Genomic DNA, 20,656 nt, shown 5'->3' on the forward strand with positions numbered 1-20,656 from the left:
CATACAGTTGTGGTCTATATAAAGCGGAACTGCAATGCTTGGGTCTGAATTCCTCATTATTATAGCTCCACCCCTTTTCTACCCCTTTTCTGATGTGCTTCTGAGAGCAACTCGTTTTGGTGCGGTCTCTTTAAATGCAAATGAGACACTCCATACCCCGCCCCCTTTTTAGGTGACACTCGGTTCAACTCCACCCTGCTCGGCCATTTTTGTAGTTTGATAGAAGAGATACGGCTATGTAGTGGCGCATAAACTTTTTATTTAGAGTTTATTTACAAAATGTCAACAACAGAAGACTTGTCCATCCAGCCTTACATGTTTGAGCCAGAGTTGGACCCAGCGGAGCGAGATGAAAATGAAGATGATGAACCTGCAGAACCCTAACAAGTGAGCTAACACAAGCACCGAGCTAACGCTAGCGCCAAGCTAACGTCACGAAATGCATTTTAACACAGTCTTTTCAAAGACAAAAACGGCAAAATGAAATGACTAATGAAAACTTTAGACTTATATTAAATCACGTAGGCCATATCATGAAGGATCTAAAACGAACACACAGCGCTAACATATGAAGTCTGAAGACGGTGCAACTGCTAATGCTAACAAAACAATGACAGAGACGTCTTATCGTCACACTTTTGAGCGTTATTTACAGCTTACCGAAGTGCTCTGTTCATCATCTCCAAAGATAGAAGGAATTGAACCCTCAATCAGACAAAGTCTTTCGGCAAATCCTTCTTTATACTGGCGGAGGTTGCAGAAGCAGTCATCCTTGAAGTGCTTCGCGCACACAAAAATGACCTTACCCACAGATGTGGGTACATTTCTGTGAAAAATAAAACTCAACCAGGCACTTTGAAAAGGTTCTGATGCTGGGAGACGGTGTAATGAAGCGTGTGGGTTACTACATCCAACAACCCAACATTTTGACTTATCCTCTCGTAACTTCGGCATCCTTGAGCTTGGACTACAAAATTAAAGCGAGAAATAAAAATGGCGGATTGCTCAAAGTGTTGGACCTGGAGTTGATGGACTAATTTGGCAGTTCCACTGCAAATACTGTGATGTAATAGTTCAAAAAACGTAATAGAGAATAGAAAAATCGAAACAGATTGAAAAATATGAGCAAAACAGAATATAAAGATATCTACGGAGCACCTGAAGAGACTAATTTGATTTTTTCTGTACTTCTAAGCACTCTAAATATACAACAAAATGCATTTAAGGGCTAAAAAAGTGGATTTAGCATGATATGTCCCCTTTAATACATTGTTGTTTCAAGTTTGCTTTTTGGACCCATTTAATGACTGAATCTAGCTTGATGAACATATTTTGGAATCTGTCTGATAAAAGACACCTTTTGCTGAATGTTTGTGTCTGAAATGTTTTTACAGCGTTGGATGACTGGAAAGAACAATAAATGTCAAAAGACATCTGTATGATAAACCACAGTTGTGCTAAAAATGTATTTATTAAGTTCCTTTTTTAAGGACCTTCATCTTGAGCTGCTTTTGTTCTTCCTCGTACATCTTGTGAAGCAGAGCCCTCTCCTTCTCTATCTTTTTATCCAGCTCTTCCTCCTCCCTCATCTCACGCTCTTTCTCCTCAGCCTTCCTTCTACGGCGTTCCTCTATCTAAAAAGAACATAACAAGAATTAAATCTCCAGTCAGTCTGAGTAGATGAAACCAGGTTAGGTTTGAATATTTGTCGAGACTGTTTGCATGCTTACTTGCTGCTTCAGTTCTTGGTTGTGCTTGTTCACTTGTTCTGAGCAACGCTCACCAGTGAGAGCTGCAAATCCCAAAAGATAAAAGATATAAACAAACATTGCCAATGCAAAGTGTAATTGGAAAATTCAAAAGAAAATACTACCTGACAGAGGACGGGAAACAGGAACGTGAGCTCCGGCTCTGGGACACCGAGGAAACAAGCTCCGTTCCTTGTTCACTTTGTGCATTTGTCTCAAGTCACCTAAAGGCAAAGAAAGGTCTTAATCTCCAAAACGAAACTGGCTAGTGATTATTTTTCACATCTACCTTTAGCTCATCAACTTACTATGGAGGTTGCCTTGTTCGTCTGTGACCGGTGCACCTCCTCCACCCCTTCCCCAGGGATTGTAGGCCATCCTCTCAGCTTCTATTTTAGCATTATAACGCTCCTCCTCTATTTTCTTCATTTTTTTGAGCTTTTCTCTCTCATTGATCTGTAATACAGTGAGACAGGTTGTTTACAAAACGATGTAGCCTTTTATATGATGGCATGTATTCTGAATTCACCTGCTGTCTTAGAGCCTCCCAGTGGCTCTGTTTGCTTTCTCCCTGCTGCCTGGAATTCTCAGCACAGAGTCTGGAAGTTGGAAGTGATCACATAGAGATTTACATTGGTAACTTTTTGATACACGTCATAAAACCACTGTATGATGACATCAAGATGCAGAGAACACTCACTCAATAGCTGCAGATGATCTTTGGCCAATTGCCCTTCCACACTGAGAAGTCTCTCTACACAGAGCATCTGATTAAACAAACACAGGTATGCAATATTTGTTAAAAAAAAAAAAAAGGATGTTCAATAATATATCACCTACATTTCACATTTCCTTTGTAGCATTTTAATAAATGAATATAAACTGCTTTAATGTGAATTTATCTAATTTACACCCAGTAACAATTAATGAATGCCATCACCTAATTAATGCAAAGATGGTGAGAACAAAGGTAACAAAAGTCTGCAGAATACTCATCACAATGAGTGTGAGTGAAAATAATTTATGTAGTTCATTTAAAAATATTCTTAAAATCTCATTTTAAAGTTTTATCTGTGTTTTCATGATGATAGTTGTAATACTTTATTTACCTTGATTGTCAGGCAAAGTTGGCTCCAAAGGATAACTGGCCCCATCAGGAGGATCAAGTGGATGAACTTGAGTCCCATTATAATGATGAGGAGGAGGAGCATATGCTAGAGTCCCATAATGATGAGGAGGAGGAGCATATGCTAGAGTCCCATAATGATGAGGAGGAGGAGCATATGCTAGAGTCCCATAATGATGAGGAGGAGGAGCATATGCTAGAGTCCCATAATGATGAGGAGGAGGTGCATATGCTAGAGTCCCATAATGATGAGGAGGAGCATATGCTGGAGTCCCATAATTATGATGAGGAGGAGCATATGCTAGAGTCCCATCAGGATGAGGAGGAGCATATGCTAGAGTCCCATATAAAGGATGAGATGCATGAAGTGGAGTGTAGCAAAGAGGACAAACTACAGGATCCAAACCAGCAACCCTGTAGAGTAAGAAAAGACTGAGCTTTGTGCAGCTAACATTTTACCATGGGGCCATTGAACAGCTGAGAGCTACCTGGGTACAGCCATGTCTCCCAGCCCCTGTGAGAGGTTCCTGTGGGAGGTTTCACTGGAATGGTCCAACAAGGCCTCATCTCTAGGTGCACCAGTTTCCAACCCAGAACACTTCATCAGTGGTTCTTTGAAGTCCTCCTGTGAGCTTCTTGAAGGATTCTTTTGCGTTTCCTGTTCAGGAAGCTAGAGCATTAAGCATCACACAGAAGAGACAAACAATGGTGTTTCTATCCATATATATATATATATATATATATATATATAATTCTATTTTATATATTACTTCCTATTTTATTTATTACTTCCTACTGCTATTTTCTACCTTTTTATGTAGATCTTTTTTTGTAGCTCCAGTGGCACCAATCGTCCCCTCAAGTGTTTTCTCTCTATCAAACAAGGGCAGATACACGTATTCAATCCTTCTTTACTTTTCCCTCAGTGTTCAATTCACTTAAAAAAAACAAAAAAAAAAACTTACCTGACTTTGTTTCTCTTATTTTCATTGATTTGCTTCAACAATTCCGCTTTGTATTTTTCTTTTTTCGTCGCAGCGATCAATTTATTCTCTTCCTCTGACACTCCTGCAAAAACACCAGTGATGTTCCTGACTAGGGTGAAGCCAGGATATTTACTCGTATTTGAAATGTGTTTACCAATCATGAGTCCAGTAGCCAGCGGTTGAAGTTTGTTCTTCTTTCTTTCATAGTCTGTTCCCAGCTTGGATCCTGAACCTAAACCTGTAGAGTGCAAAACACAAACAGGCAGCTTGTAGCAAAAAGTAAACCCCGTGTTTACTATCAGATGATGAGATTATACATTACCTCTGTCAGCTGAAAAATGCAGCATTTTTTCGTCACTCACACCAGCTCCAAACTGTGAAAAGTATTTAGATTAAAATTGGTTCTGTGTATTTAGGAATTGTGCTCATTGGGTAAGGCAATAATAAGAAATATACTTCAGCCTTAACCCTTTCAGTTATTATGTATAGATTTATTTATTTTGCTGTGTAAAGCCTTGTTTTATGGAATGAAAAAAAAATTAAATAAATAAATAAATGAATTGAAAGAAATAAATAAAAATCGGAAAGACTAAATAAAAACAAATCCAATTTTAGTATAACAACCCTGACACATATTCACTCATTTCATTTTCTATTACCTTTGTTCTTGCTTGTTTATGGCTTCTTTGAGAACACATTTGGTTAATTTGAAAGCACAAAGGTACACAATGCTTCGAGGGTTCGATCCTGTAGATTCTTCAAAGCTGAATTTATGACGTATCTAAGAAGAAGGCGTTGTTCCAAACAGCGGCACTGACGTCACACTTCGAATTGGTTTTGTGCTGTTAAGATGCGCCGTGTATGTAAGTGACGTCATCGGTATGCATCGGGTTGTGTCCGGAAGTGTTGTAGCATAAGTCGTGTGTTCCTCGTCTACAACAGCAAGTTAGAGCCCCTAAAACTCGGACGTTACACTTATGTTACAATAACTAATTATTTAGTATAATAAAGACAACAATAAACCTATCAAGGCGTAGAGTAGTGTTTGATACATTTATAATGCAAACTATTGGCTTCAAAAATACGGGGGAAAAACATTTTACATGGCAAACACTGCTTTCACTTCATTAAGGATAAGAACAATGGATTTTGAGTGTTACAAGACAAACTAACATCAACTACTGCACAAAACAAGACATAAACACACCTTTAATGATGCTACACAACCGTGTCACAGTAGAAACTCACACGGACACACAACGCTCAATGGGGACATCTGTTGGTCAAAATGTATGGTGAGATTTTAAAAATAGTAAATTAAGTTGAGATCCTGTAGTTTCTGAGCAAACTTTGTCTCAACTTATTTTAGTTCAGGGGCCAAATTGAGACTAGTTTTATGTCAATTGGGCCACAGAATTTAGTATTTTTTATGATTAATGTGCCTTAGTTTGCACTTCCAGGTATGAATAAATAAAATATCTAATACAGACAATATCCAAACAATAAGTGTCATTAATCAGTCCTAACAGGATATTCACTTTAAATCATTTTGATTTTGTGACCATTTTTTTTTTTTTTAATTAATTCATAGAAATGTGGTGGAATAATTTCAGGAAAAATGCTAGGCTTTTGAAAAATGTTGAGTTTTTTTTTAACAATTTGAGATCATGTGATGTAAGCAAAGAACATTTGTGAGCCTTGCAATTATTGTGAAATTTCATTGAATTTGTGTATTTAAGATTTCTACAAATTAATTAGTTGGTAATGTACACAATGATTCATGTTTTCTGTCATTTTTTACTTTCTACTGTGGGCCACATTGGATGCTCTAAAGGGCCAGATCTAGTCCCTGGGCCTCGAGTTTGACACATATGGCCTAGAGAGTGATTGTATGTGTTTTTCAAAGCATTACCTCACGTTGACCATTACCGCAGGCTTTAATAAAGAAAACATGAACTGTAAATGGAAGTTGTACAACTATTTAACAGTTGTAGTTAAGGTGCATTAATACCTTCAGGGACGTTTTGTAATGTTTGCACGAGTAGATTAATATTTCTGTATACCCATTTTTTTGTTTTTTTATTCATATCAGTAAACATTACATTAAAGTCTTGATCAATTGTCTATTTCTAGTTTGTTTTTCTGCATGTTTAAACTGCATTTATTACATATTGATCAACATAATTCAATAAATATTACTGTTTTTTTAATATATTTTTTAAAGACATTTATTTATTTATTTTTTTTGACTGTCTGCACTTATTTCCAGTTTGCAAACCAAGAGCAAATAAAAGATATTTGATGTTAACTGCATTGACTGCCACTTTTAATCTTAAGGTACATATTCATACAAGACCAGAGCTCAATCAAATACGTAAAGACATAAAAGTTATAATGTAGTTGATAATGTGTGTGAGAGATTTAGTGTAGGTGAATGATAAAGCATTCATTAACAATAGTTTGTGATTCAGTGTAAGGAGGCCCTGATTGGTTGTCACCCAACTTCCTGTCATGAAAATACAGACCAAAATGATTTTTTTACCTACTCTGCAACAATAACACAAACAAATGGTTTCTACTGTTTATTGGCTGATGAACTTACAGGTAAAGGAACAGCAGATGCTCTCCTCCTTATCTGTCTGCTTTGGGCTTCATTCACGAGGGAGAGGTTGTATTCTTTTTTCTCTCAGTTTTTCCTTTGAGAAAAACAAATTAAGTCATTACTTGTGAGGGAATTTTCCCTGTAATTTGACATCCCATGTCTTACTCCTAAGCACACCTTTCCTGCAGCTCAGCTTTTATGACAAGACACAATACACAAAATGTACTTTTGTATTTAAAGAGTTTCCTCCACAAAAAAAGAAAACATGGCTTATTGGTCATGGTTTTTGTAGCTTTTTTGTTATTGTTTTCTAACGAACTGTCTTGACAATACAAAGTGTTCCTATGGAATCACTTACTGAACTAAAACAGAAATTACTACACGTGCACAAAGACAAAAGAGTGAACACGTACCCTCACAGATATGTTATCAATGGGTAAGGATAGACCAGCATCATGTGCAAAACTATGTTTAATTCGTTTCCAATCCTTTTTCTAAAGTAATGGGGGAAAACAATCCAGAATATAGAAATTACATAGAGTGAAATGAAAAAGTTACGTCATTGATGTTTTTACGTGAGTCACTCTGCATGCCCTGTTGCTGAGATATGCTATAATGTCGCCTTGCTTTGTTAGATTAATCATTGCTTAATCATACAAACATTATAGCATTTATTGCAATTTCTCTGACCTTTTACCTGATCAAACACAGAGTTCAGAGTTGCCTTGAATGCAGCGTCAGTCTCACAGAAATGTGTTGAAACAGAGATTTATTTCTTTTTATTACAAACATAGAAAAAATACAATGACAATTCACAGAAACTGATATCACAACAAAAAAATAAACTCAGTTATATCTCCAAAAAATTTTGGGAGAATATACACATGAGTCAGTGTGTAAAAAAAAAACCCCAAAGGATATTGATTACAACAATAATAAAAATAAATAAACAAACAAAAAAGAATAACCTTTCATTTGTTTAGACAACTTATTTTACTTTGATCTCCTGACATGTTTCGACTGCAAACTGCTACTCTACATTTTACATATTGTGTTCATCATTGTGGGATTTTATGCATCCAATGTCAAATCCCATCCATGCATAAAGTGTGAGAAAAAGTGAACGATCAGCCTGATTTACCAATAAAAGTGGAATCAGACTCTAAGATGCTGTCTCTCTGGGCTGAATGTCCACTGGGATTTCTCTAAGAGAAGACATACAATAAAGAACATTTAAGAGGTCTACATTTTGCTGCAGTAACCCTTATCAACTTCTGGATCAAACAGTTAAAAAAAAAAAAAAAAAAAACACCTACTTGATGGCTTTGATCATATTCCAGATATTCTAGAAATAAACACAAAGCCATGAGGAGAAAAGCACCATAGTCCCAGTGTTGTGTGAGTGTGTCCTTTATTACCTCTGTGTTTAAACTGGTCAAACTTCCTGATGTTGTCCTTGTTCACATGTAAAGGAGCTGGAAAATGGCAGTAAACTAATGTCCAAGGAGCTTCTTTTGGTGCAGATCAAAAATTGTCTGCTCTGGATTGTCTTCTGTGTTTAAACAAATAGGGAAAAAAAAATATATCAATTGACCAACTTTGTCTAGTTAAAATGCCAGGTGTGTGTCTAATCCCTGTCATATGTGAGGTTAGATTGAATATAATTAGATCGGCTAATTTGAATCCAAAAAGCAGCATTTCTTTTCCATTGTCTGTGTTCCACCCAAACACAAATCTCTTGTTGATCAGTGTTACCTGTTAGATCCAATGTAGTCAGGGATTGTTTGAGTTTAATGAACCTGGACCTCCAGTTGTTTTTCCTCCTTTCTGAGATGTCCACGAAGGGCCGACAGCTTTCTGATCACATCCTGTTGATGCGCTGACGTGACGGATTAGAAAAGCAGTATTAAGTGAAACTAGCACTAGCAGAGTGATAAGATCACCAGCTTCTTACATTGTTAACTGTGGGATTCCTTCAGGATGGGGTCGTTCAGTTGGAGACGACACTGTGTGCTCCTGTGAACAAATGGGGGCTTGTTATACATTACCTCCCTGCATAGTCACATTTAACCCTACAAAGATCTTATACAAAGCTCCAAACCTGCAGATTCCATACCTCATGTTTCCTCTGTGAGTGCTCCTCCTGGGTTTTCTGGAGAACTTCCACAATCTCCTTCATCGGCCTCACCTGCTTTCTCATCTCCTTCTGTTGTAATAATAATAATGCATACAGTATATAGCGCTTTATCATAGACACTCAAAGCACTTTACATAATTAAGGCATTATTCTTTCATTCCATACTTAGTGGTGGTAAGCTACTATAGTAGCCACAGCTGCCCTGGGGCAGACTGAAGGAAGCGAAGCTGCCCATTGTGTGCCAGCGGCTCCTCCGACCACCACCAACATTCACTAACACACTGCATTCATACTAGGCAATGTGGGTAAAGTGCCTTGCCCAAGGACACAATGACAGATACCACTGGAGCTACTGTCCCCCAATGTGGCACCTGGAATTCTCAGTGGTCTCCTAACCAGGCCCAGACCTGTTTAGTTTCAAAGATCTTACGAGATTGGGCAATAACAGGCTGGTATGGCCACATGGTTCATGTTGACGTACTTCATGTTGGTTTTTAACCCGATTCACCTGAGAGTAAATGAAGCCTTTTAGGTTAGTCCATCTGTAACTGTCCAGGAGACAGTGATTGTTGAGATGATAGATTTCTAGTTTCTGTGATCATTTCATAAACATTGGAGTTCATATCTCTTTATAAAAACAACAGATCTCTGTCTGTCTGTGTTTCTGTGTGTTCCTCAAATATCTCTGCAGATCAGGATCAGACTGACCTGAGATTTTCAACATGGCTGCTGTTTGGCTAAAGGGTGTGTGATGTCGAATTTATTTTTGTACACCCCACCCCCACCTCCTGATTCGATGGACTCAGTGATAATGTAATCATTCCTACCTCGACAGTGATAAGGTCATCAGTTCTAATTTAACTATTCTGTTTGGTTTGACAGGCGCAAGTTTCACTTGTTCATAGATGCCATTATTTGTTGAAAGTGCTTTGCGTGGACAATTAATACATTGTTGTTCTTAGAACGCACCAGTGGAGTTCATGATGTGGATCCCCACGATGAACTTCCAGTCCAGACTGTGTTGGGAGTAAAAATGGAGTGTGGAAAGTGATATTTTCTTTTAAATTCTATTTGGATGTGAAGCCTGCAACACGGCAGGGATTTCTCTTCCTCGTTTCCTTAGTGTTTGACATGCTAAGTTTCCTAGTTATCCAAGACGTGGTGACAGAAAGGAGCCATCTAAACACATCTGTTGCCTCTGTCCCTGTCTCTAGGTCCAAACCTGTACACATCGCCTTTCAGAAAAATCTGGCCACGATGGACTCATCAGGAACAGTCAACAGGTGCCTCAAGGAGTTCCAGCACCAAGCTCAGTTGGGATACACACTGTCCTTAAAGATGGAGCAAGTGGCAGCACAGGTGCGACAGTATGAGTCACAAATAGTGTAAAGATCATGACCAGATTGAGGACTTCTGTTCACCTTGCTTGCCCCCGCATTCACGCAAGCTCTTATTAATCTCCATTAATGGTGTGAAGTTCACTTCCAGGGCCGTCGTTGACTCCGGAACAGACAAAAGCTTCTTGGACAGGGATTTGTCTAGTCGACTTAAAATCCCGTTCAGTCCCTGGGCGGTTTGGTGTTGCTCTCCTGCCCCCTCCGTGCACGTCTGGGTGGCCCTTGGGGCTGGGGGCTTGCGTGTTTCCCTGCCACTCTTTCCTGGGTTGTTGGGTGGCGAGGTGTTGCGGTGGGTTGCTCCGCCGGCCGGTCTGGGCGCCTTGGCCTGGTTCCCTGGGGTGTGCCTTCGCTGAGGGTGCCGCTGGCGCGGTGGGCCGGGTCGCCCCTCCCTTCCTGGGGGCTCACTTGGGGGACTGCACGGGCCGGCTTGTGTAACTTCGGGGGGGAGGGAAGGGTGAGTTGTGGGGCCTCGCCCGCGCTGGGGCCTCCCCTGGATCATGCTGGGTGTGTGTGCGGGCGCGGCCGGTGGCTCCGGTCCTGGCGGATCCGCGTTGGGGGTGGTTGGACTGCTGGCTGGGGGCGCCGGGCCCCGTGGGTGCCGTGTCTGGTCGGGGGTGTCCCGGGGGTGGGTCTTTGGGTTTGGCGTCTCGAGGCGCGCTCCCCCGCCGTCTGGCGACTAGCCGCGGTTCAGCAGGGCACCGCGCCGCCCTGGGCGGGGTAGGGCTGGTGGCTGGGGCCCACTGTCCTCCGGGCTGTGCTGTGCTCCTGCGGGGGGGTCTGCTGGCAGCATTGGTGTGAGGTTGCGGTGCCTGGCTCCGCCGCTGTCATTCTATCCCTAGGGGTAGGCGATGGCACTACAGGGGGTACTAGAGATAAAGTGAGAGGAAAATTAACAATTAAAAGCATTTTAAAATGTGGTTTAATAATATTTGTTTTTAGTTAAAAAAAAGATAATCATACTAAATATTACCAGCATCTCACAAAATGACAACAAAAACACACAAATAAGAGAACATTATACTGAATAATAAAAAGAATAAACAACAAAATAAACAAAATAACACTAAAAAAAACACAGAATATTTAAAAAATACCAATAACACAAAAAACAGACAAAGAGAAATAAACTGAATAATAAAAATAACAGACAAACAACAAAATACACAAAATGACACAAAAAACTTATGTTAGAAATGATTTTTATTAGAACATGAATTGAAAATATAAAGGTCAGTGTTGGTCCCACATTAGGAGGAAAATGACCTTAAATGATTAAAAAAAAAAAAAAAAACCTATTGAAATAAATCTCTTCAGGAGACACTAAATACTGTTTATTTCACTTATTTAGAAAGTTAGATTCTTTAAAATGTGTGTTATTATTTATTCATTCCATCATTATGATCTATTGATGTTTATACAAATGTAGTAGTCGACATGAGGGACTTGGATTCAAAAGTTAGAGAAAGAGGAACTAGAGCTAAAATAAGTTATTAAACTATAATATTTTGTTAAATAAATATAGCTGTTACGGATTTGAATCATCTGCATTAAAATAAACTGAAAGTGAACTTAGTAATGGAGAATATAAAGTTTATTGCAATAGCAGCTCTTTTATACAGATGCCTTTGTGGAAAATAAATGAAGTTACAATTGTGCAACATTTGGTCTCTAACTTTTTAAGTTTATGCATGAGATGTTTCACTTGTCTTTGAGTACAATTTTAATCAAGTAACTTACAGTACTTCTACTTGACTATGATATTTCATTACTCTTTACACCACCAGTGAGAAGCTCGTTAATTACCAAAAAAAAAATACAAACATTAAGGGATTTATGGATATGATTAAATAAGTATGTACTTCTTCCACTTTGGTAATATAAATTGTAAACTGAAATGTGAATATATCTTGAGATTCTTTATGTTTTTGTTTTTTCTTATGATATTCTGTTTCCATGTTAAAAATAAAAACATAAATAAAAAATCTAAATCTACAAATTTAATTTGTTGTATTCAATATTTCGGATATTAAAAAAAGTTTAAAATGAATTAATTTAGCTTTTAAAATGTACATTTACACAAAGATAGTTTACTGAAACCTTACCTAGTTATAACTGCTGTTGTGTTCAAAGTAACACTAATTATTAGAGACTCATTAATTAATCTAAATAAATCTCATTACAATATTTGACACGAGAAGCAACATTTTCCTAATTTAAATGTATGTTGGTATACAGTACATGACTGAATCAATGAAAACAATAAATGATCTTAAACAACTATATAGTGTTTATTATTTCCATCACTGAGTGCTAACATAATGTGTAATATGAATAAAGAATATTATTATTGTATTGTTCACAAAGCACTAACTTACATTTATCTAAGATATATTCACCATTTTCTAGATATTTAGTAAACTTTCTAAAACAAATGTAGTTTTTGTATTAAAATAAAAAAACATCACTGAGTCCAGAACATTCCAGAGAAGTATAAACTGAACAGTGTAAAATATTTAGAATATCTGTGGATATCATGAAATAAACAGAGCAACTGATGAAGATGATGAATTTAGTTTGAAATAGTTTTTCTACATAGCAGTTGATAAGTTGGGTCTGTAGCAGTGCTTCTAGCCCCGCCCACATCCTCTACCACAGAGAGTTGTCGACTGTCCACTACAATCATTTATCCACTGACTTTATTCATTTTGGTTCTGAACCCTGTCTGAGTGTCCAGTGTGGATTGGAGACACTGTCTGCTAGCTGCTATGTTGTTAGCATTAAGGTGCTAGCTGCTGCATGTTTAGCATTAAGGTGCTAGCTGCTGCATGTTTAGCATTAAGGTGCTAGCTGCTACATGGTGGTATTGAGATGCTAGCTGCTACATGTTAACATTGAAGTGCTAGCTGCTATGTTGTTAGCATTGAGGTGCTCCCTGTTACATATTGAACATTGAGGTGCTAGCTGCTATGTTGTTAGCATTAAGGTGCTAGCTGCTGCATGTTTAGCATTAAGGTGTTAGCTGCTGCATGTTTAGCATTAATGTTCTAGCTGCTGCATGTTTAGCATTAAGGTGCTAGCTGCTGCATATTTAGCATTAATGTGCTAGCTGCTACATGTTTAGCATTAAGGTGCGAGCTGCTACATGTTTAGCATTAAAGTGCTAGCTGAGGCTTTCGTTTTGTATTCAGTGTTTTTATTTAAATAAATATGAACGTCCACGAAGCACAGCAACAACTTCTTCTCTGGTTCTCCTGTTTCTTGTGTTGTGGTCTGTGTCAGTAATATGGGTATACCAGGAACTTGTGAAACGAGAAAGGTTCCACCCCCTTTGGCTTTGACAAAAAAACTATAAACTGTGGGGTTGTTAAGTGCTTTATTTTTCTGTAAATAATTAATTGCAACTTAAAGCATTAAAGTCCTAGCACTAGATCAACAGGATGTCTCTGAGCTACGCCCTCTGGGTTTCTCTCGGCCTCTGGGTCTTGATCTTTCTGGCCACTGGACATCTTCTGGCCGATGAGCACTTCTTTGAATCCAACAACCGTATGCAGTGTGAGAGCTTCAACATCTGCACAACGCCTTCTACGTCATCCAGTTCTTTCTGCCCACCTCCATCGTGGCTTTCTGCAGTGTCAGGATCGCGTGGCAGCTGAGGAGAAGAGCCATGGAGAGGAGAGGGAAGATCTAATGCGCCGTGCAGTTTGTCCTGGCCGTGGCGCTGATCTTCATCACCTGTTTTCTGCCCAACACCATGTCCCGCCTCTCCCTGTGGATCCTCAAGGTTTGGTACGACGAGTGCTCTTGCTTTGAAAAGGCCAACGTGGCCTTCTACACCTCGGAGTGTTTCACATACTTCAACAGCATTCTCAACCCTGTGGTCTACTACTTCTCTACTTCGTCTCCTGACATGTTTCGACTCGAGTGACATCTGCCAGTCTACGTCAGAGGCGTCTGCTGATCACTTTGATGTTTGCTTTGAAGTTTCTTTGATATCCACATAGTAATGCCAGCAAGATTGTTTTTGTCTTCTTTTTTGAATAATATCTTGTGAATATATAATAAACATTTTTTTTAAAAAGGCAGAGGCTCTTATCACTGATGGAAGAAGAATAAACCTGTCTCATGTATAAAGTGAATCCTACCCAGATTGGAAGAGGCTCGTCACTGTGCAGCGTGGTCCTGGAGCTGCTGGGCCGTCTGCAGCTGGTTCTGGTGGTCCCGCCCAGCCCCCTCCAGGTCCTGCACAGGCCAGTCATTACGTTACACGTTCATTATTGGTTCAGATCTCTCTTAATGAGCTGAAAGGCTGACCTGCACGCAGCGTGTGGCGTGTCCCAGCCCAGCGTACGCCCTCATCTGGATAGTTCTGTCCGACAGCTCCTGGCCCAGCTCTAGAACCTTACTGTGGTACGACACGGCCTTTTCATAGTCCCTCTGTGAGTGGAACGCTCCTTTAATGTCTGCAGACGCAACACACATCAATCTATAATGCTGAGTAATGATAAACGTCACAGAACTGTTCTCTATACCAGTGGTTCATGACCTTTATTAGGCCACGACCCCCAAAATAAAGGTTCCAGAGGGCGGGGACCCCCACTGTAGCTGAAGGTGGTTGAACACAGACATGAACATTGAAAAACAGTCATGTGGAGACAGGGCCATCTATAAGGGGAATAAAGGGGAGAGATTTTTGGGGTCCATCCATAAAGTCAGCAAAATGATGGTCTATTGTTCTATGAATCTGTGATAACCACATTTATTTATTCATCTGAATAATATCCACTGTTATCTAGGAACGTTTATTATTATTATAGTCATCTTAAAGATGGAAATCCTGGTTTTAATCACTAATAAAATGGGTTCAAAGTGACCAAAAATGGTGGAAAATGTGGTGAAATGGGAATTTAAAAACCACAGAAATTGGTTAAAAGTTGCAAAAACAGAGAGAAAAAAGTGGAAAAAAAGGGTTCAAATATCAATATTGGAACATTTAGTTTAAACTGGCAAACATTGGGCATGACAAATGGTGAATGTGGTTAAATTGGCAAAAATAATCATAAAATATGGTGAAAAGAGGTTAAAAGTGACAATAATGGGACAACATATGTGACATTAGGTGTAAAAGTGGTAGAAAGGGTTTATAAGTGATGAACATGTCTGGAAAGTGGAAAAAATTTGTAGAAAAGTCATTGAAATGTGATGTAGAAGTGTCAGAAATGGGAGTAATGTAGCAAAAATACATTAAAAGGAGCAAAAATATGGCAAGAAAAAGTGATGAAAATAGGTTAAAATATGGTGAATTTGATGGAGTTGTAAAAAAAAAAAAAAGTAAAAATAAGCAAAAATGGGCTGAAATTGTTCAAAAATATTCTTAGTTTTTTAAAGCTATCTGACGACCCCCTCCCAGTGTCTCGTGACCCAAAGGTTGAGAACCACTGCTTTACTGTGACTGTTTCCATGGCGTACCTTAGCGATGTCCAGGTGCTGCTGATGACAGTGAACAGTGTTGGTAAAGTCTCCTAACGCAGTATAAACTGAGCCCATGTTTCCCAGCTGTCGAGCCTCAGTTAGCAGTGATTGTGTTTGTTTGGCTAACATCACACACTGTTTATGACTAGCTAGAGCGTTGGGGTAGTCACTGATGGCTGTGTACACGTGGCCCAGGCTGCTCAGAGCGCTGGACGCTGCCTGGAACACACACAAAGTGCACCGTCAGCGATGGTTTTCAGTTAAAAAAGGGTTCAATTTAAACAAATAAAACAACTCAATTCAATATTTACACGATAAAAATGACAAACACATTTTTTTAGTGTTGTGATTGGGTCGAGACCCAAAAGTGTGTCACAGATCTGTTTATATTTGTTGGCAGACATTTATTTGTCCCAGGCAGAAGAAATAATCTTGTGCTTTTATTTTGAAAGAATTAATACTGCAGAGAGAAGGGCAACATCATCTGACGTACATGTTTTTGGGCAGTTGGAGGAAAATCTGTGTCTACATAAGCATGAGGAGAACATGCAAACTCCCCACAGAACATACCTAGGTAACTAGTCAGATAGATAGATAGATAGATACTTTATTCATCTCCAAGAGAAATCCACAGTTCCAGCAGCTTACAGGTATGGGAACACAGGGGCATGCAGGGAAAGTACAATGTAGAAATTTAAAAATTTAAAAATTAAGAAAAAAATTTAAAACAGTGCAAAGAGAGTACTAAGGTAAAATATAATGGTATAATATCGAAATACAGTATAGTGTGTGCCAGTCCAGTTGAAGTGCAGTTGTGCAGATGACAGTGTGCAAGATACAGTAGATGTGTGTGTGTGATAAAGTGCGTGTGTGACAGAGTGTGCATGGTGTGATTAGCATTAAGTCCAGTGTTCTATGGTTGATTTTATCGCCCCCCCCCTAGAGTTGTTAAAGAGCCGCATGGCGTGGGGGAGGAACGATTTCCTCAGTCTGTCAGTGGAGCAGGACAATGACAGCAGTCTGTCACTGAAGCTGCTCCTCTGCCTGGAGATGGCGCTGTGCAGTGGATGGTGTGGATTGTCTATGATGGACAGTAGCCTGTTCAGAGTCCGTTTCTCTGCCACAGATGTAAGGCTGTCCAGCTCTGTGCCAACAACAGAACTTGCCTTCCTCACCAGTTTGTCCAGGCGTCCAGCGTCCTTCTTCTTGAGGCTGCCCCCCCAACACACCACTGCATACATGAGGGCGCTCGCTACTACAGACTGGTAGAAGATCTGTAGCAGCTTCTTGCAGATGTTGAAGGACGCCAGCCTTCTGAGGAAGTACAGACGGCTCTGTCCTTTCCTGCACAGGGCCTCTGTGTTGGCAGTCCAGTCCAGTTTGTCATCCAGCTGCACTCCCAGGTATTTGTAAGTGTGAACCACCTCCACACAGTCACCTTTGATGTTGACAGGCTCAAGGTGCGGCCTGGTTCTCCTAAAGTCCACCACCATCTCCTTGGTCTTGGTGGCGTTGAGGAGCAGGTGGTTAGAGTCGCACCACGTGACGAAATCCTGGATCAGTTCCCTGTATTCCTCCTCCTGTCCACTCTTGATACAGCCAACGATGGCTGTGTCGTCCGCGAACTTCTGCACGTGGCAGAGCTCCGAGTTGTACTGGAAGTCGGACGTGTACAGGGTGAACAGGACCGGAGAGAGCACAGTTCCCTGCGGTGCTCCAGTGTTGCTGGTAACAGTGTCGGACCTGCAGTCCCCCAGTCGGACGTACTGAGGTCTGCCAGTCAGATAGTCTGTAATCCATGCCACCAGGTCTGATCCTACTCCCATCTCTGACAGTTTGTGCCTGAGGAGCAGAGGCTGGATGGTGTTAAAGGCGCTGGAGAAGTCCAAAAATGTAATCCTCACAGCACCACTGCCTCTGTCCAGGTGAGAAAGAGAACGGTGAAGCAAGAAGATGATGGCATCCTCTACTCCAACCTTCTCCCTGTAAGCAAACTGCAGAGGGTCGAGAGCGTGGTGGGTCTGTGGCCTCAGGTGATGGAGCAGCAGCCGTTCCATGGTCTTCATCACGTGGGACGTCAGGGCGACCGGCCTGAAGTCGTTCGGCTCCCCAGGATGTGGTTTCTTGGGGACTGGAATGATGCAGGATGTCTTCCACAGCTGGGGCACCCTCCCCTGTCCCAGGCTCAGGTTGAAGATACGCTGCAGGGGGTGTCCCAGTTCCTGCGCACAGGTCTTCAGTAGTCTGGGGGAGACTCCATCTGGACCTGTAGCTTTGCCAGGGCGTAGCCTCCTCAGCTCTCCACATACATGAGCTGCTGTGATGGTGGGTGATGTGAGCGGGGGGGGGGAGGTGTCCTCTTCTGTGCTGGAGATGGCTTGTGGGGTTAGGTGGGTGGGGGTTGCTGTGCTCGTAGGTGCAGGGAGATCAAACCTATTAAAAAACTGGTTTAACTGGTTTGCCCTTCCCACATCAGCCTCAATGGGGGCTCCTTTCTTTGAGCTGCAGCCAGTGATGGTCTTCATCCCCTCCCATACCTCCCTCATGCTGTTGTTCTGCATCCTCTGTTCTATTTTCCTTCTGTATTGCTCCTTCCCCTCTCTGAGCTGGACTCTTAGTTCCTTCTGTATCCGCTTGAGCTCCTGTGTGTCACCATCTCTGAAGGCCTTCTTCTTCTGGTTCAGGAGGCCTTTGATGTCACTGGTTATCCAGGGCTTGTTGTTAGCGAAGCAGCGCACAGATCTTACTGGAACAACAACGTCCATACAGAAGTTTATATAGTCCGTAGTGCAGTCAACCATCTCCTCCATGTTGTCATTGAGACTCCTGCAATACATCCCAGTCAGTGGTCTCAAAGCAGTCTTTCAGAGCCTGCTCAGCTTCAGGAGACCACTTCCTGAATGAGCGTGTGGTTATTTGTGACCTCCTCACTTTTGGTGTGTAGTGAGGTTTGATCAGGATGAGATTGTGGTCTGCTTTCCCCAGTGCAGGCAGGGGGATGGCACTGTATGCATCCTTAACGTTTGCATACATTAGATCTAGAGTCCTATTTCCCCTGGTGTTACAGTCCACATACTGGTGGAAAGCAGTCAGTGTTTTGTCCAGTGTAGCATGGTTGAAGTCCCCAGAGATAAGCATTAGAGCCTCAGGATGCTGTGTTTGTAGTTTAGCTACAGCGCTATGGATGACGTCACACGCCGCCTCCGCGTCGGCACGCGGAGGAATGTAAACAGTGACAACAATGGCGTGGCTGAACTCCCGCGGCACGTAGTAGGGACGTAAACTTACAGCCAAAAGTTCAATGTCCCTGCAACAGTGGGAGATTTTAACGCTCACATGCCCAGGATTACACCACCGTTTGTTTACATACAGTGCGAGTCCTCCTCCTTTGCGCTTCCCGCAGGCTCTAGTGTCTCTGTCCGCTCTGACTGTGCTGAAGCCCGGTAGCTCCACGTTAGCATCTGGGATGCTAGCTGTTAGCCACGTTTCAGTGAGGCACAGTAAACTGCACTCCCTGTAGGTCTAACTAGTCAGATTTTATGAAGGAATGAATAAAATTAAAACACAAAACAGTTACAAAAATACATAAAAAACTGAAATCATGCAGCAAAAATAAACAAAATAACACATTTTGTAATGGTTTGTGTGTTTTTAGTGTCATGTTGTGTGTTTTCTATTAAAGAAAGTACTGAAGTATTATGAAAAAGTATTTGTAGTGCTTTACACACAGTGGGACACATTTATATAGACGATATATGGCCTCAGGCTGAACAAAGAGAGGCTCAATAAGTAATAACTGTGGTGAAGATAACACAAACCAGAAGCAGGGAAAACTGTGCTGATTCTGAATAAGGACAAATGCCTGTGAGCCAAACCACTGAAGCTGACCAGGCCCAGGAATGGACCCTGTGGACACCCATTGGTCCAGAACCGCGTCTTGTGGCATCAGACTTTTCTTCCACAACCAGTTTGTCACAGAGAAGGACCACTACGGACTCATCCAAACTTTGAGGTACCCTCTGGATCAATATTCCAATTGGGCCTAATGTAACTACAGCCACATTGTTCCATCTCCACACTGATCTTATCATAGCTAACACACACACACACACACGCACACACACACACACGCACGCACAGTATTATATTATTGTTATTGCTATTCTTATATTATTCTTCTTTTGTAGTATTCTTTAATCTTATAGTCATTGTATTATTATTATTATTGCCTTATTATTTTATGTTGTGATTGTTTTTATTGTATTATAGTTACTGGTGTTCTCATTGTATTATTAGCATTGCTTTATTATCATTATATGACCTTATAATTATTTAATATTGTTTATTATTAGTTTTGTTTTTAGTACATTATTATTTTGTTATTGCAATTATTACCATTAATATCATTACAACATTACTTTTATTACTATTACTACTTTCACTATTAATATTATATCCCTATCAACATATTTATTATTATCAGGGCTCTACACAAACTTATCCAGTGGTGGCACTGGTGTGACAAACTTTCTCTGTTAGTCGAGGGGTTGTACAGCATAGACATACATGCTGATGAATAGTTGACTTAACTGTCTACCGTAGTTACCGTGTCTCTCTTAACAACCTGCGATGGTTATTGTGCAAGAAGCGCGCACGCATGTGTGATAGATAACGCACAGAGAAGATGGCTGGCTGGCGCACACACACACAGTATTTATAATAAAAATATACTAAATGAGTAAAATAAAACTACAAACGGACGGATCTAGATAAGCATAATGCTTTTTTCCGTCGCCCTTTCCGGCATGAAAAAAAAAAAAAAAAAAAAAAAAAAAAAAACAATGATGAATGCAACCATGTCGGAAATGAACTGAATAAATAAAATAAATAAATAAACTAAACATTTATACAAAATGACAACAGAAATGCATAAAAATATACAAAAAGGCTCCAAAAACACACAAAATGACTCCAAAATACATACATTACAGAAAAATACACCAAACAACAACAAACATATGAAAATGACTCAAAATACACAAAACAAAATATTTATACAAAAATAAACAAAATAAAAGAAAACTACACTAAAAAAGATACAAAAATACACAAAAAGATTCCAGAATAACAATGCAATGGCAACAAAAAACTATTATTATACAAAAAATGCACAAAAACACAACAGAAAGAT

The 20,656-nt window shown here is 40.2% G+C and overlaps 1 protein-coding gene and 1 pseudogene across 1 annotated transcript; one reads left to right on the plus strand and one right to left on the minus strand.

Annotated features, from left to right (window-relative positions):
- Window positions 1–1,472: 1,472 nt before the first annotated feature.
- On the minus strand, window positions 1,473–8,787 carry LOC114460517 (centrosome and spindle pole associated protein 1-like). The gene is made up of 19 exons (XM_028442395.1): window positions 8,579–8,787; window positions 8,417–8,478; window positions 8,218–8,341; window positions 7,881–8,014; window positions 7,779–7,807; window positions 7,604–7,667; window positions 6,463–6,556; window positions 4,183–4,234; window positions 4,015–4,098; window positions 3,840–3,942; window positions 3,684–3,747; window positions 3,363–3,532; window positions 2,858–3,288; window positions 2,449–2,515; window positions 2,278–2,347; window positions 2,057–2,204; window positions 1,874–1,972; window positions 1,731–1,792; window positions 1,473–1,634 (listed from the first exon to the last, which is right to left on the minus strand). The coding sequence occupies exons 8-19, from the start codon at window positions 4,205–4,207 to the stop codon at window positions 1,473–1,475; spliced, it is 1,485 nt and encodes a 494-aa protein (XP_028298196.1). The 5' UTR covers window positions 4,208–4,234; window positions 6,463–6,556; window positions 7,604–7,667; window positions 7,779–7,807; window positions 7,881–8,014; window positions 8,218–8,341; window positions 8,417–8,478; window positions 8,579–8,787.
- Window positions 8,788–9,856: 1,069 nt separating this feature from the next.
- LOC114460518 (hydroxycarboxylic acid receptor 2-like) lies at window positions 9,857–13,921 on the plus strand (annotated as a pseudogene).
- Window positions 13,922–20,656: the final 6,735 nt, after the last annotated feature.

The sequence above is a fragment of the Gouania willdenowi genome, unplaced genomic scaffold (assembly GCF_900634775.1).
Source record: "Gouania willdenowi unplaced genomic scaffold, fGouWil2.1 scaffold_50_arrow_ctg1, whole genome shotgun sequence".
In the NCBI taxonomy this organism is placed as follows: Eukaryota; Metazoa; Chordata; class Actinopteri; order Blenniiformes; family Gobiesocidae; genus Gouania; species Gouania willdenowi.